Here is a 17,409-nt window from a genome sequence, read left to right on the forward strand (position 1 = left end):
TTTCATGTGCTTTCCTCCTTGCATTCAGTCAGATCTCTCTTCTCTCCATAAAACTGTAAGGCTATGTGCACACGTTCAGGATTTTTAGAATTTTTTTTGTTTTTTCGGCCTTTTTCCGCAAAAAAAAGCTTATCTAAGCATTCCATCATTTTTAACGCATTCCGCATTTTTTGTGCACATACTGCGTTTTTTTCCCACGGAGGAATCACATTCCGGAAAAAAACGCAGCATGTTCATTCTTTGTGAGAATCGCGGGGATTCCGCTCACATAGGAATTCATTGATCCGCTTACTTCTCACATGGGACTATGCCCACCATGCTGGAAGTAAGCAAATCATGTGCGGTTGGTACCCAGGGTGGAGAAGAGGAGACTCTCCTCCAGGCCCTGGTAATCATATATCCGTAAAAAAAAAAAGAATTAAAATAAAAAATCATGATATTCTCACCTTCCGGCGGTCCTGCAGCCTTCCCGCTCCTGTTCCCAGCAATGCCTTGTGACAATGACCTGTGATGACGTAGCTGTCTCGCAAGAACGCTACGTCATCTGGGGTCATTGCCGCGAGTCATTACTGGGAACGGGAGCATCGCAAGGAGCGGGAAGGCTGCGGGGGCTGTCGGAAGGTGAGAATATCACAATTTTTTAATTTTTTTAAATTATTTTTAACATTTATATCTTTTTACTATTGATACTGCAGCTTACAAAAAATAAACAATCATAATAATAATAATAAAAAAATAATGCAAAAAATCTAGCAAAACGTCTAGTCAGGAAGTTTTCAGCAATTTGCTGTTGACAGATTTGTCACTGATGTTGTTATTTTATTTATATTTTGAGTTGTTTCGCTTTCTTCTGTCAGGTCAAGTTTACAGCAGATACCACTCTACAATGCCAGATTCATTGTACGATTGATGCAAATGGTGGGCAATGGACACCATGATGTCTGTTATGTTCTATTTTAGTGTCAATTATTTTGGCTAGAAAACATAGCGCTGCATGCAGTGTTGTACCATACAGTTGTTCATGTAAAATTCTAAACATAAAACACATTTTTTATCTTGTCTTTATATTAGGGTTATATTATTTTAAATAGATTTCTGTATTAATATATATATTTTTTTATACAGAACACAAAGGATTTATCAGATTGTTACCTGAGCAAATCTTACAGCTCCTATGGTTATAACATTGGAATAGACTTATGGAGAGGAAAACGGTTCTGCTCTGGAACACTGCAATTACCCCCTCTGCACCAGAGGCAGGTCCGGAGGGCAAAGACACCAGATTACATCCACAGGCCCACCACCTTACCCCTTTTTCCACTACCAAGAATTGCTGTAACGCCAGTGGAGATTGACAGGTAAGTAAAATACCATTCTCTAAATAGCAGAATTATCACTGCAGATTTCTCAACAATGCATCCTGCATCACCATCACCCCAGATAAGTTTACACTGATCTGTCTGCCACTTTTAAAATGATAAAATAGTGCCAGCCTGCAGTCACCACTAGAGGGCGCTCATTGAATACATTTATTATAACGTTCCATGTATAAATAGTATGCAGTAAACTCATATGCTCCTCCTAGTGGTGACTGCAGGCAATGAAAATTGCAGGCATCAAATTTGTAACATTGACCAAAGTGTTAATATTGTATTGCCTTTTGTGTCTTTAATCTGAATTCTATAGTGTTTGTATGAGTAAAGAAATAGAAAGCGGATCGGATAGATCTCCCTGTACAATTGTATCAACACGTTCTGCACTTCTATTTTTATTGAAATATGTTTAACGTTTGGCACTCGAGTGTGAACGTGCGGTAAACAGATGGCAGAACTTCTGTTTGATATTTTCGAGGACAAGATAAATGTACGCAGTGCAGATGAGGAACGAAAACAAGTAAATTGCGTTTATAGAATTTCTTTTTTAATTTTGCGCTTTTGTACATGAGCTCCACTCTTATTTCCCATCATATAGCTAAACAGTAGTGTAAAAGTTTTGTTACCATCATTGTGCTTAGAGTTTACATTCGCCGAATCTCAAACACCAAAATCTCCAGATGCCAAGAAACGCAGTTCTGATCGCTTGCTGTATTTTATCGTACCAGTTAAGAGGGTTGTCACACTGGCATCTATTCATTGCACAGATCAAAAAATAACAATACTTGCCATTTAATAATAATAATCTTTATTTTTATATAGCGCTAACATATTCCGCAGCGCTTTACAGTTTTGCACACATTATCATCACTGTCCCCGATGGAACTCACAATCTAAATTCCCTATCAGTATGTCTTTGGAGCGTGGGAGGAAACCGGAGTGCCCGGAGGAAACCCATGCAAACACAGGGAGAGCATACAAACTCCTTGCAGATGTTGTACAAGGTGGGATTAGAACCCAGGACCCCAGCGCTGCAAGGCCATTTACATGCATTAAAATATGAACCAGTGAAGAATAATATTTACTTGCACAGTATGGCACCACCTGGTGTGTAGAGCATACAGCAATGTGAACATCCACCTGCTAAACTGAATGCTACTGGACTCACATGCTCAGTCATTGTCCCCATAGCCTTTGCATAGTGATCCTCTGCTCAATGCAGAGCAGCCAGTGGAAATAGCTTTCGGCCTGCTTATCAGGAAAAGAAGGGATCCTGTGCAGTAAAGCTCTTTTCACTGCTCTACGCTGCATAATAGAAATATTATATAATTAACTACATGTTACCGTAAGTTACTGGGGACTTTATTTACAGCTGCCAGAAGGGGAAGTAGACCAATTAATCGGATTACTAAGGACTATGTTTATAGCTTTAATGGGGAAAGGAGAATAATGTGAAACTTACTCTGAATTTTATTTATGATTGCAAGAGGGGTAATATAAATGAGCAAGAAACTTCTTATTAACTATATTCACAGTTGCCAGAGAGGAAAGGAAACTGACTGATGATAATGCACAGAAGAGTAAAAGACAAAAATACATTTAGAGCCCGATTCCTCATTTGTAGGTTTTTTTTGTTTTAAAGACATCTTTCTTTTTTGTCTTGTGCTATTTTTTTCCCATTTTAGCTTCAAATTCTTCAAAAAGGCGAATGTGGGTTCATGAATTTTTAGCGAAATCAAAAATTATTTTTATTTTTGTCTTTTACCTTTTTTTGTACCTTTTTACGGCAAAAAGCTGCATCTTCCATTAAAATCTTCATTCATCAATAACTGCAGAAAATTTTCAGGTGTTTAAAAAATAAATAAATAAATAAATAAAAAATACTCTGAGGGTATGTGCTGACGATCCGGAACTGGCAACACTATGGATGCAGCATATGGTCGCTGCATCCAAAGCGCTGCTGTCTATTGAACTTAGATGGATCTGCATGTGTTCACTGAACCGTGCGGATTCACGGCATCCAGTATATTGAACAGGTGAAATGTCTCTTGAGGAGACTCATTTTTCAGCAAGAGAAATTGACATGCTGCGGTCTGGAGAGGCGCTCCGCATGTCTGTCTCCGCGGGTGAGCCGCGGGCGTCTGTGGACACACAGTGGGCATGGGATTTCTTGAAAGCCCATCCACTATGCTGCACAAGTACACGGCGTCCATCCCGCAGCGTTTACTGATCATGTGAACATATCCTAAGGAGCAGGACTAGAGTACATTTGTGCAAACATTCAGAGATTTATTTATTTATTTATTTTAAAAGGGAAACGTGCATCATTTGCAAACTTTTTCAATGCAAAAAACCACAAACAAGCAAGTGTAAAATAGGCTTTAAAAAATGCGCAACTTTAAAAAAGGATTTAGTTCAATACAAAAAAAAGCTTTAAACCCGCAAATCTAGACAAAAATAGGAATAAATGCAATTATAAATTATCCCCTTAGGCTGCCGTCACACTAGCAGTATTTGGTCAGTATTTTACATCAGTATTTGTAAGCCAAAACCAGGAGTGGAACAATTAGAGGAAAAGTATAATAGAAACATATGCGCCACTTCTGCATTTATCACACACTCCTGGTTTTGGCTACAAATACTGATGTAAAATACTGACCAAATACTGAGTGTGTGACGGCAGCCTAAGGCCGGTTTCACACGTCAGTGGCTCCGGTACGTGAGGTGACAGTTTCCCCACGTACCGGAGACACTGACTCACATAGACACATTGAAAGCAATGTGTCACTGCACATGTCAGCGTGTTTTCACGGACCGTGTGTCCGTGTGCAAAACACGTAGACATGTCAGTGTTCGTGGGAGCGCACGGATTACACGGACCCATTAAAGTCAATGGGTCCGTGTAAAACACGTACTGCACACGGACGCCGATTACACCATAGGGGTGGAGCCGCATATTCATTACTGTAATAAGCGGCACCACGTGGCCGCTCATACAGGAGAAGGTGCGGCGAGGACAGGACGCTGCGAGGGAGCCGGGTGAGTATTTTAGTAACAGCAAGGGGGGGGGGGGGGGTTGCGCACAGGGGGTGGGAGGGGGCAGGGGACAGTGATCTTTATTTTAAACACGAGGACAAAAAAAAAAGGATTTTTCATATCTTCTTTCCAGCGAACGCTGCTGGAGAGAAGATATGAATGGCCGCTTCAGCACCAGATGCAGGGGACAGCGCTTATCTCTAGCGCTGTCTCCTGCACGCTCCGTGTGGTACCCAGTCGGCACACGGGCGGCACACGTGTGCCGCACGTGTGCCACACTGATGTACCATGGGAGCACACGGACATGGATAATTCCGGTACCGATTTTTTCCGGTACCGGAATTATCTGGACGTGTGAGACTGGCCTTTGAGTGTATGGGAAGGGTTTGAGGAGTTGTAAGCAGAAAACATTAAAACTTGTTCTGTGACACAGCGCAGCAGCTCGGCCACAATAGAGCAGATTAACATAGCTGCTATGGGGAGAATGCCTGAAACAAAACAGGAAAAGTGTATTTTTTTTTAGTGTAACTTGTACCAATTGATTTAAAATAGCATTTAATAGAATTGTGTTTTTTTTTTTTTTTTCTATATGAACTTGAATGCGGGATATCCCTTTTAAGCCTTTATTAGAGGAGTTGCACATCAAGTAGACAGACCACAAGGCGGCTATATGGCTCCTAGAGATAGGGGATCCCAACCCTGGTTGATCCCACTCCATTTGCTATTAGTTGCGAAATGTTATGTAGGACTCCCCTGTTACGAGGAGCAACATTGTGGCTTATAGATTTCAGCCTGTGTGTGATCTGTAGACAACTCAATTATGAATATTAATCTCTCCTGGCAGAAAGGTCAGTAGATTTGGGATATTTGATCAGGAAAAAGCAACGTTATTATTAGCTTGTTTTTTTTTTGTTAGGGTATTTTGTATTCTGGCTTCTGCACACAAGGGGGCAGCATATAACCTCTATATACTGTGCGCACTATGCAAGTGTCTTGGCACACCCCAGGAATGCCTTTCTTATATTATACAAGAAAGATATATATCTAAATACCGTGTTAGCCAGTAGATAGAAAAATATTAAGATTTGTGAGTCCTTAGTGGTTGATACCTTTTAATGGCTAAATGTTAACCATTAAAAGGTATCAACCACTGAGGACTCTCAAATCTTAATATTTTTCTTATTTGTACTGGGATGATAGCTTTTCTTTACAGAATTATACATGTAAAATCCGAAGACCTTGTTTTCTTTTCAGAAACCATATACAGTACTTAGAGTATATTTATCAGTTCTAGAGGCAGAGAACCCAAAAACCATGCTAACTAGCCAGCGCATTTTACTTTGTGACCACATTTCCCTGCATCCAGAGCTTGCGTGTCTAAAGCACTTTTTTTTTAAACTTCGTTTATTGAAAATATACATGAGAACAAACACATTTCCCATGTCCATAAACAGGAGTCCACTTTGTTATTACACTGGTTTACAAAATTAGAAGCCACAATGTATGAATTAGTGCAAGTTAATTCCCATGTCTGATCATTAACCATCAAGCTATGTTATGTTATACTGCGGTTATATATATCACATACATCTATATACTAATTCTAACCTGAATCACATATTTATTTGGATATACTCCTCTTGCAAATGGCATAATCCTGAAAATGAAGGGGCTGCTTCATCAATTTAGCTTTGTCTCCCCTTCACTATTTTCAGACCACTTGATGTTGGAGAAATGCACAACAGCTCAATTCAAGTAAATGGAAAGACTAATTGGAGGAGTAATGGCTCTATGGTGGTGTATGAGGTTATATATGGTGATGTGTGTGACATTATATGCAGATATGAGATGATATACCGATATTGTGGTTCTATGCTAGTGTTTAATGTTAAATGGAGGTATTCTGGATCGCAATTGGTGAGTGAGGTTATGTGCAGTAATACTGGCTCTAGGGTGGTGAGTGAGGTTATGCGCAGTTATACTGGCTCTAAGGTGGTGTGTGAGGTTAGGTGCAGTTATACTGGCTCTAGGGTGGTGTGTGAGGTTATGTGCAGTTATACTGGCTCTAAGGTGATGTGTGAGGTTATGTGCAGTTATACTGGCTCTAGGGTGGTGAGTGAGGTTATGTGCAGTTATACTGGCTCTAGGGTGGTGTGTGAGGTTATGTGCAGTTATACTGGCTCTAAGGTGATGTGTGAGGTTATGTGCAGTTATACTGGCTCTAGGGTGGTGAGTGAGGTTATGTGCAGTTATACTGGCTCTAGGGTGGTGAGTGAGGTTATGTGCAGTTATACTGGCTCTAGGGTGGTGAGTGAGGTTATGTGCAGTTATACTGGCTCTAGGATGGTGTTCGAGGTTATGTGCAGTTATACTGGCTCTAGGGTGGTGAGTGAGGTTATGTGCAGTTATACTGGCTCTAGGGTGGTGTGTGATGTTATGTGCAGTTGTACTGGCTCTAGGGTGGTGAGTGAGGTTATGTGCAGTTATACTGGCTCTAGGGGGGTGTGTGAGGTTATGTGCAGTTATACTGGCTCTAGGGGTGTGTGTGAGGTTATATGCAGTTATACTGGCTCTAGGGTGGTGAGTGAGGTTATGTGCAGTTATACTGGCTCTAGGGTGGTGAGTGAGGTTATGTGCAGTTATACTGGCTCTAGGATGGTGTGCGAGGTTATGTGCAGTTATACTGGCTCTAGGGTGGTGAGTGAGGTTATGTGCAGTTATACTGGCTCTAGGGTGGTGAGTGAGGTTATGTGCAGTTATACTGGCTCTAGGATGGTGTGCGAGGTTATGTGCAGTTATACTGGCTCTAGGGTGGTGAGTGAGGTTATGTGCAGTTATACTGGCTCTAGGGTGGTGTGTGATGTTATGTGCAGTTGTACTGGCTCTAGGGTGGTGAGTGAGGTTATGTGCAGTTATACTGGCTCTAGGGTGGTGTGTGAGGTTATGTGCAGTTATACTGGCTCTAGGGTGGTGTGTGAGGTTATGTGCAGTTATACTGGCTCTAGGGTGGTGTATGAGGTTATTTGCAGTTGTACTGGCTCTAGGGTGGTGTGTGAGGTTATGTGCAGTTATACTGGCATTAGGGTGGTGTGTGAGGTTATGTGCAGTTATACTGGCTCTAGGGTTGTGTGAGGTTATGTGCAGTAATACTGGCTCTAGGGGGGTGTGTGAGGTTATGTGCAGTTATACTGGCTCTAGGGTGGTGTGTGAGGTTATGTGCAGTTATACTGGCTCTAGGGTGGTGTGTGAGGTTATGTGCAGTTATACTGGCTCTAGGGTGGTGTGTGAGGTTATGTGCAGTTGTACTGGCTCTAGGGTGGTGTGTGAGGTTATGTGCAGTAATACTGGCTCTAGGGTGGTGTGTGAGGTTATGTGCAGTTATACTGGCTCTAGGGTGGTGAGTGAGATTATGTGCAGTTATACTGGCTCTATGGTGGTGTGTGAGATTATGTGCAGTTATACAGGCTCTGGGGTGGTGTGTGAGGTCATATACTGACTGGAATACATTTGCAGGACCTTGGTCCAGCAGCCTCGCCCGTAGTACTTGGCTGGCAGATGAAAGCCATATAAACCGCCTTCCGGAATCCTGATTCTGATTTGTAGCTCCAGCACAATGTCCTGTTGTGGAGTGAGAGACATGCACATAATGTCGCTGTGGTCTGACCAATCAGAAGGGGATCTGGGGATTCCATCATGTAGGAAGAGAATGGCCGGGCTCTGGTCTGGCAGACATGGACTACTAACCTGGCTTCTGGATCAGGGTCCTGCTAATTGATTCACTCATCTCTACTCACTATATGAGGGTTTATGAAGTTGTGTAGGAGGTTGTTGAATTGCTGTGACAAGGTTCAGCCAGGCCTCCCCTGATATCCGCACTCACATCTGCTTTAAATATGTACCCAAACTTTGTCACAGTGATTCAACAATCTGCCAAAAAGTGGTTAAATTCTGCTCTATTCTATCTTGAGTGAAAGTCCATTATGCCCTCTTATAATATTATGACTGTTGAAAACCGAGCCTAGTAATGGTCCTTGTAAGGAGCAGGATGCTCAGCAGATGGTCAGTACATCCACAGAAGGACCCTCCAGAGCAGATTTTACAGTAATTAGGGGTCATTAATTTGAGAGCTTGTGCTATCATGTCATCCCTCTCTTACTGATCATCATCATTATAACAAGATCTTTCAAAGAGCAAATCTAAAGTCATGAAGCAGTGGTTGAACCCAGCAGCTGAGAAATCCTGTAGTTGCTGTGTTAGTGCATACGCATACCTCCCAACTTTTGAAGATGGGAAAGAGGGACAAAGTTGCGCGCCGCTGCAAATTATAGGCCACGCCTCTGACCACACCCGTTCATAACTAGTCACACCCATATCCACGTCCCAACCACACCCACTTAGCACTGCTGATTACACGGTTTCATAAAGAATAATTATAAACAAAAAAATATGGCCACACAGTGCTCCATACTGTATAATGGCCACACATGATGCTCAATACGTATAATGGCCACACATGATGCTCCATACTGTATAATAACTGCACATGATGCTCCATACTGTGTATAATGACTGCACCTGATGCTCCATACTGTATAATGACTGCACATGATGCTCCATACTGTATAATGACTGCACATGATGCTCCATACTGTGTATAATGACTGCACATGATGCTCCATACTGTGTATAATGACTGCACATGATGCTCCATACTGTATAACAGCCACACATGATGCTCCATACTGTATATTGGCCGCACATGATGCTCAATACTGTATAATGACCACACATGATGCTCCATACTGTATAATGACCGCACATGATGCTCCATACTGTATAATGACTGCACATGATGTTCCATATTGTATAATGACTGCACATGATGCACCATACTGTATAATGGCCACACATGATGCTCCATACTGTATAACAGCCACACATGATGCTCCATACTGTATATTGGCCGCACATGATACTTCGTACCGTATAATGGCCACACATAGCTACTCCTACACGCGCCGCTGCGCTATGTACACTTTGCACACACGGCTCCGCTCCCTACACATGCGCTCCATACACCTCGTACACACACGGCTCCACTCCGTACACCTCGTACACATTCAGCTATGCTCCATACATCTCATACACACGACTCTGCTCCATACACCTCGTACACATTCAGCTCCGCTCCATACACCTCGTACACATTCAGCTCCGCTCCATACACCTCGTAACATTTAGCTCCGCTCCATACACCTCGTACACATTCAGCTCCGCTCCATACACCTCGTACACATTCAGCTCCGCTCCATACACCTCGTACACATTCAGCTCCGCTCCATACACCTCATACACATTCAGCTCCGCTCCATACACCTCGTACACATTTAGCTCCGCTCCATACACCTCGTACACATTCAGCTCCACTCCATACACCTTGTACACATTCAGCTCCGCTCCATACACCTCATACACATTCAGCTCCGCTCCATACACCTCGTACACATTTAGCTCCGCTCCATACACCTCGTACACATTCAGCTCCACTCCATACACCTCATACACATTCAGCTCCGCTCCATACACCTCATACACATTTAGCTCCGCTCCATACACCTCGTACACATTTAGCTCCGCTCCATACACCTCGTACCCATTCAGCTCCACTCCATACACTTTGTACACATTCAGCTCCGCTCCATACACCTCATACACACACGGCTCCGCTCCGTACACCTCGTACACACATGGCTCTGCTACATCCACACTGTAAACACTTCCTGACCCCGCGGATAAGGCAGCTTACTTACCTCATCCAGCAGCAACATGGCAAGTTGGCAACCAGCACAGCCGAGTCCTGCAATCCACGGAGGTCCCGATCATGTGACCCCTGACTCCTCCCCCTGTGACCTTCTCACAGGTCCTGTGCACACGGAGCAGCCAATATGTGGTGTGCTGTGCTCAGGCTGCTCTGTGGGTGTAGGGATGAGGCTGACCGCCTGATATTGCAGCACACCTCCCAACCACTGCCGGACAACTAATGTCCCGCCCGGGATCGCAGGGCTGACTGTCAAAATCGGGACAGTCCCGCTAGATCCGGGACGGTTGGGAGGTATGCATATGGAAGTCATGGGGGTGGCTAAGAATCCCCTTTATTTGTCAGGTCAGAGAGCTGCTAATTTAAAGCTGGCTTTATTGTGGAAGACTTGGCTCAGAGAGGGCGACCATGTTGTTTTTCAGACAATTTCCTATGGATATACTGTATGTAAGAAATGACGGAATATAAGATGATAACTCTAGGTCATATATTCATTTTTTTTCTCTGAGAATGTTGTGTACACTTTGTAATTACGGATTAATGGCATCGTCTCCATTATGTTACATTACATGCAATCATTTTCTCAAGGAGGATGATGCATCTGACCAGTTACACGTTATAGAAGGATTTCCCAAAATGTATCAGAGAACCCATCACTTGCCATAAACATGTTTTTTTTTTTTTACTAGGTACACAAGTAGCTGTTCTCCTGAGTACGGCATTGTTTTTCTTTTGTTCCTGCGGCTCTCCATTTCTGAGATATGACCTAAATATAAATCCATTTTTTTTTACCCAAGTGGGCGTGAACCTCAACTTTTCTCTGCTAGGCTGGGATCACACATGCGAGAAACACGGCCGAGTCTCGAATGTTAATCCCCGGCCCTGCCGCCTGCACTCTGGAGCGGAGCGGGCGGCCGCATAGCAATACATGCAGCTGCGCGCTCTGCTCAGGAGTGCAGGCGGCAGGGCCGGGTATTAACATGCGAGACTCGGCCGTGTTTCTTGCATGTGTGATCCCGGCCTAAGGCTGGGTTCCCATTGCGTTATGGGACCGCGTTAAACGGACAGCGTTGCACGGCGAAATTAACGCCGTGCAACGCGGCCGTTAACGCGCCCATTCACGCTAATGGGAACGCGCTACACTAGCGCGTGCTATGTTCGGCACGCGCTAGCGACGCGCCGGAGATTCCTGGCGCGCCGCGGATGCTGCTTGCAGCGTCCGAGGCGCGCCCGCGGTCCGTTCCCAGCTCTCACAGATCGGGGATCTGCGAGAGCGGGGACGTTACCGCGACCCCGAACGCAGCCCCATAAAAAACATTGCGTTAGCGCAATCCGCTAGCGCTAAACGGATTGCACTAACGCAATGTGACCCTAGCCTTAGTGTCTTCTTGAAGACCACTCCCAGTTGTCTTAAAAAAAAAAAAAAAAAAAGAAAAAGGCGAGATTTATATACAGGGAACATGGTGCCATATCTCAGGAACAGAGAGGATCAAGAACAAAAGAAAAATGATGCCAGATTCAGGAAAACAGCGGTATCTACACCAGTTAAAGCAATGATGTTGTACGCATTTTTTGGAAGTAACAGGAACCATTTAAGAGGGTCGAATCCGACAGTTATATGGGTTTAGAGGCACATCACTCCTGATTGTAAAAATTGACAGAATATTTAAGTCTCTATCATATGGTGTGTTTTTTTATCACAAAATAATTGGATTGTTTTCATTAAAAGTGTACGACAAATAGAATCTAATTAGTATTGTAATTATCTTTCTAAATGACTACTTGGTTTTAGATTTTTTTTATGTTGGTGATGAGCCCTTTAAAATTCATCCAATTAAGATTCTGGTTTCAAAGTAAATTTTAGCTTTTATTTTCGCACAAAAACAGATCTGCGACACATAACCGCATAATCCCGGAAATGTATTTGAGGTTGAATCCTGCTCCATTTTTATGGATGAAGATAAACAATTGTGGAAATGGCTTCGGCTTGGTAGTCGAGCAAGGGGTCAGAATTCTCTTGAGGGAATGCAGTCTATGGGAAGAAAAGAAAAAAAAGCTCTTAATTATAGAATCATGTTCCTGGATACTATAAATGATAGGCTGGTGTGGAGACAAGAATTACGGTGATTATCGGGAGTCTCCTTGACAACCAGCTGGGTTCAGGAAAACGTCAAGATTCTTGCACAGATGAAGACTCGGGGATTTCATCTCGAGCCAGATGTTGTCTAAACATGCACATATGATTTCATTTACTGGATTATTATGTCAAATCAGCAACTCTTATATTCCCAGATAGAGAAGAAAGGTCGTATTTTCAGAAAGATTTCAAAAGAAACAAGACAGAAGGCTTAGATAGTATTAAGGAATATTCACATGTTCTGGACAGAGGTGGGGGGTATCTGCAGGAAACAATGTTGGCTCCATGCTAAGATAATCCTGAGGTTTTACTGATCCACTACCTAGTAATAAACATTTACTGTATTATCGCGTGTAAAGTGCTCATTGCTTCTGCTCACCGTGTGCATGACTAGTCCTACTGAGAGCCCTTCTTTAGACACTGGATCTCTTCTTTCATATTACAGGCCCGATCCTTAAACTCCAGACCTGATTCCTTCTTTCAGATGATATCCCAAACTCAATCTATTCCTTCAGACCCAAAATCAAAGTCAAAGGCTCTTCTTCTGATCCAAATGCTCACATACTGGGCCACCGAGTGAGCTAATTTATCAATACTCTGCAACTCTTAGATCGTGTTCACTTAGATTTGACGGTCTTAAAATGCGCCAGTTTTATCGTAGTGGATCAAGCTGTCAAATTTGGTGTAGTTTTAGACTTTCTAGTCTAAGGACCTGATTTATCATAGTCTTTGCACTTTTTTGTAGTAAAAATGGTTCTAACAGTGACTTTTATGTCTGCTCCTTATTCATAATTCAATTTGTGCCTTTTTAAAGTAACTGTTTTGTCTGGTTTATTTTTATTTTGTTTGACATTATGGCTGAGGTTTATACAGTATATTAGCCTAATTCATCATATGTCACTTTTCGAAATGAGTGAATTTTTTTTGCGCAATTGTCTCAGTACCCTGGTGGAGTAAAGGATAGGTCTAATTTTATTTTTTGCCCAGTTGAAGATTAATGTGCAACACTTCCAAGGATCATGTGACTTTTTGCTCTTAAAAGGCGCAAAAAGAGAAAAGAAAAATAAAAGCACCTTTAAAATGGCAAACTTCGGTTGATCGATTTTGCACAAATTTAAAGAACAAGAATACAAAATGTCTAGGAATAACACAAGACTTGAAAGAGAAATCACTTAAAAAAAAAAAAATGAAATGATGAAATTAGGGCCTAAGTTTGCGTCACCTTTTAATAGGTTTACCTTGCGGGACACAATTTTGGCTTATTTTTTGGAGCATGGGGCCTGATTCATATTTTTTTAAGTCACTTTTCTTTTTTGTCTTATGATATTTGTTCACATTTTTGTGCCAAATTCTTCAAAATGGTGCAAGCGGATCATGAATTTTGCGCAAAATAAAAAATGCTTTGGTTTTTTTTAACCTTTTTTTTCACCTTTTGTAGAAGGTTAAAATGCTATAAGCAACTCTGACATAATAATATTGGCACTGATCAAAAACTGCTATGTCTCTGTGATTTTTCTGTGTACACCCGATCCAGCAAAAAGCTCGGACATGTGCATAGTAATATAGACCATTGATGCCTATATTTTCTATCCATGAAAATCACTGTCAGAACACATACTGTATGTGATTCACTAATGTCTAAATGAGGCCTGAGACAACTCTGGTACTATTATTTGGGCAGTATATGGTATGGATACCTGTACACTTTAACCCCTTTACCCCCAAGGGTGGTTTGCACGTTAATGACCGGGCCAATTTTTACAATTCTGACCACTGTCCCTTTATGAGGTTATAACTCTGGAACGCTTCAATGGATCCTGGTGATTCTGACATTGTTTTCTCGTGACATATTGTACTTCATGACAATGGTAAAAATTATTTGATAGTACCTGCGTTTATTTGTGAAAAAAACGGAAATTTGGCGAAAATTATGAAAATTTCGCAATTTTCCAACTTTGAATTTTTATGCAATTAAATCACAGAGATATGTCACACAAAATACTTAATAAGTAACATTTCCCACATGTCTACTTTACATCAGCACAATTTTGGAACCAAAATTTTTTTTTGTTAGGGAGTTATAAGGGTTAAAAGTTGACCAGCAATTTCTCATTTCTACAACACCATTTTATTTTAGGGACCACATCTCATTTGAAGTCATTTTGAGGGGTCTATATGATAGAAAATACCCAAGTGTGACACCATTCTAAAAACTACACCCCTCAAGGTGCTCAAAACCATATTCAAGAAGTTTATTAACCCTTCTGGTGCTTCACAGGAATTTTTTGAATGTTTAAATAAAAATGAACATTTAACTTTTTTTCACAAAAAATGTAATTCAGCTCCAATTTGTTTTATTTTACCAAGGGTAACAGGAGAAAATGGACCCCAAACATTGTTGTACAATTTGTCCTGAGTATGCCAATACCCCACATGTGGGGGTAAACCACTGTTTGGGCGCATGGCAGAGCTCGGAAGCGAAGGAGCGCCATTTGACTTTTCAATGCAAAATTGACTGGAATTGAGATGGGACGCCATGTTTCGTTTGGAGAGCCCCTGATGTGGCTAAACATTGAAACCCCCCACAAGTGACACCATTTTGGAAAGTAGACCCCCTAAGGAACTTATCTAGAGGTGTGGTGAGCACTTTGACCCAACAAGTGCTTCACAGAAGTTTATAATGTAGAACCGTAAAAATAAAAAATCATATTTTTTCACAAAAATTATCTTTTCGCCCCCAATTTTTTATTTTCCCAAGGGTAAGAGAAGAAATTGGACCCCAAAAGTTGTTGTACAATTTGTCCTGAGTACGCTGATAGCCCATATGTGGGGGTAAACCACTGTTTGGGCGGATGGGAGAGCTCGGAAGGGAAGGAGCGCCGTTTGACTTTTCAATGCAAAATTGACAGGAATTGAGATGGGACGTCATGTTGCGTTTGAAGAGCCACTGATGTGCCTAAACATTGAAACCCCCCACAAGTGACACCATTTTGGAAAGTAGACCCCCTAAGGAACTTATCTAGAGGTGTGGTGAGCACTTTGACCCACCAAGTGCTTCACAGAAGTTTATAATGTAGAACCGTAAAAATAAAAAATCATATTTTTTCACAAAAATTATCTTTTTGCCCCCAATTTTTTATTTTCCCAAGGGTAAGAGAAGAAATTGGACCCCAAAAGTTGTTGTACAATTTGTCCTGAGTACGCGGATACCCCATATGTGGGGGTAAACCACTGTTTGGGTGGATGGGAGAGCTCGGAAGGGAAGGAGCGCCGTTTGACTTTTCAAAGCTAAATTGACAGGAATTGAGATGGGACGCCATGTTGCGTTTGAAGAGCCACTGATGTGCCTAAACATTGAAACCCCCCACAAATGACACCATTTTGGAAAGTAGACCCCCTAAGGAACTTATCTAGAGGTGTGGTGAGCACTTTGACCCACCAAGTGCTTCACAGAAGTTTATAATGCAGAGCCGTAAAAATAAAACAAAATTTTTTTCCCACAAAAATTATTTTTTTAGCCCCCAGTTTTGTATTTTCCTGAGGGTAACAGGAGAAATTGGACCCCAAAATTTGTTGCCCAATTTGTCCTGAGTGCGATGATACACCATATGTGGGGGGAACCACTGTTTGGGCACATGGGAGGGCTCGGAAGGGAAGGAGCTCCATTTGGAATGAGGACTTAGATGGAATGGTCTGCAGGTGTCACATTGCATTTGCAGAGCCCCTAATGTACCTAAACAGTAGAAACCTCCCACAAGTGACACCATTTTGGAAACTAGACCCCCTAAGGAACTCATCTAGATGTGTTGTGATATCTTTGAACCCCCAAGTGTTTCACTACAGTTTGTAACGCAGAGCCGTGAAAATTAAAAAAAAAAATCTTTCCCCCCAAAATTATTTTTTAGCCCCCAGTTTTGTATTTTCCCGAGGGTAAGAGGAGAAATTCGACCCCAAAAGTTGTTGTCCAATTTGTCCTGAGTACGCTGATACCCCGTATGTTGGGGGAAACCAACGTTTGAGCGCATGGCAGAGCTCGGAAGGGAAGGAGCGCCATTTGGAATGCAGACTTAGATGGAATGGTCTGCAGACGTCACATTGCGTTTGCAGAACCCCTAATGTACCTAAACAGTAGAAACCCCCCACAAGTGACCCCATATTGGAAACTAGACCCCCCAGGGAACTAATCTAGATGTGTTGTGAGAACTTTGAACCCCCAAGTGTTTCACTACAGTTTATAACGCAGAGCCGTGAAAATAAAAAATCTTTTTTTTCCCCACAAAAAATATGTTTTAGCCCCGAGTTTTGTATTTTCCCAAGGGTAGCAGGAGAAATTGGACCCCAAAAGTTGTTGTCCTATTTGTCCTGAGTACGCTGATACCCCATATGTTGGGGTAAACCCCTGTTTGGGCACACGGGAGAGCTCGGAAGGGAAGAAGCACTGTTTTACTTTTTCAACGCAGAATTGGCTGGAATTGAGATCGGACGCCATGTCGCGTTTGGAGAGCCCCTGATGTGCCTAAACAGTGGAAACCCCCCAATTATAACTGAAACCCTAATCCAAACACATCCCTAACCCTAATCCCAACAGTAACCCTAACAACACCTCTAACCCTGACACACCCCTAACCCTAATCCCAACCCTATTCCCAACCGTAAATGTAATCTAAACCCTAACTGTAACTTTAGCCCCAACCCAAACTGTAGCCCTAGCCCTAACCCTAGCCCTAACCCTAATCCTAACCCTAGCCCTAACCCTAGCCCTAACCCTAGCCCTAACCCTAGCCCTAACCCTAGCCCTAACCCTAACCCTAGCCCTAGCCCTAACCCTAACCCTAGCCCTAACCCTAGCCCTAACCCTAGCCCTAGCCCTAACCCTAGCCCTAACTCTAACCCTAGCCCTAATGGGAAAATGGAAATAAATACATTTTTTTAATTTTTCCCTAACTAAGGGGGTGATGAAGGGGGGTTTGATTTACTTTTATAGCGGGTTTTTTAGCGGATTTTTATGATTGGCAGCCGTCACACACTGAAAGACGCTTTTTATT

General features: G+C 42.4%; 1 protein-coding gene across 1 annotated transcript in view; it reads left to right on the forward strand.

The window, feature by feature from the left end:
- PDE4B (phosphodiesterase 4B) overlaps positions 1 to 17,409 on the forward strand; it is a 439,551-nt gene that overhangs the window by 75,505 nt on the left and 346,637 nt on the right. The window contains exon 3 of the mRNA XM_069738208.1: positions 1,126 to 1,358. Within this exon, the coding sequence (XP_069594309.1) occupies positions 1,126 to 1,358 (233 nt within the window). The remainder of the gene's footprint in view (positions 1 to 1,125; positions 1,359 to 17,409) is intronic.

The sequence above is a fragment of the Ranitomeya imitator genome, chromosome 8 (genome assembly GCF_032444005.1).
Source record: "Ranitomeya imitator isolate aRanImi1 chromosome 8, aRanImi1.pri, whole genome shotgun sequence".
In the NCBI taxonomy this organism is placed as follows: domain Eukaryota; kingdom Metazoa; phylum Chordata; class Amphibia; order Anura; family Dendrobatidae; genus Ranitomeya; species Ranitomeya imitator.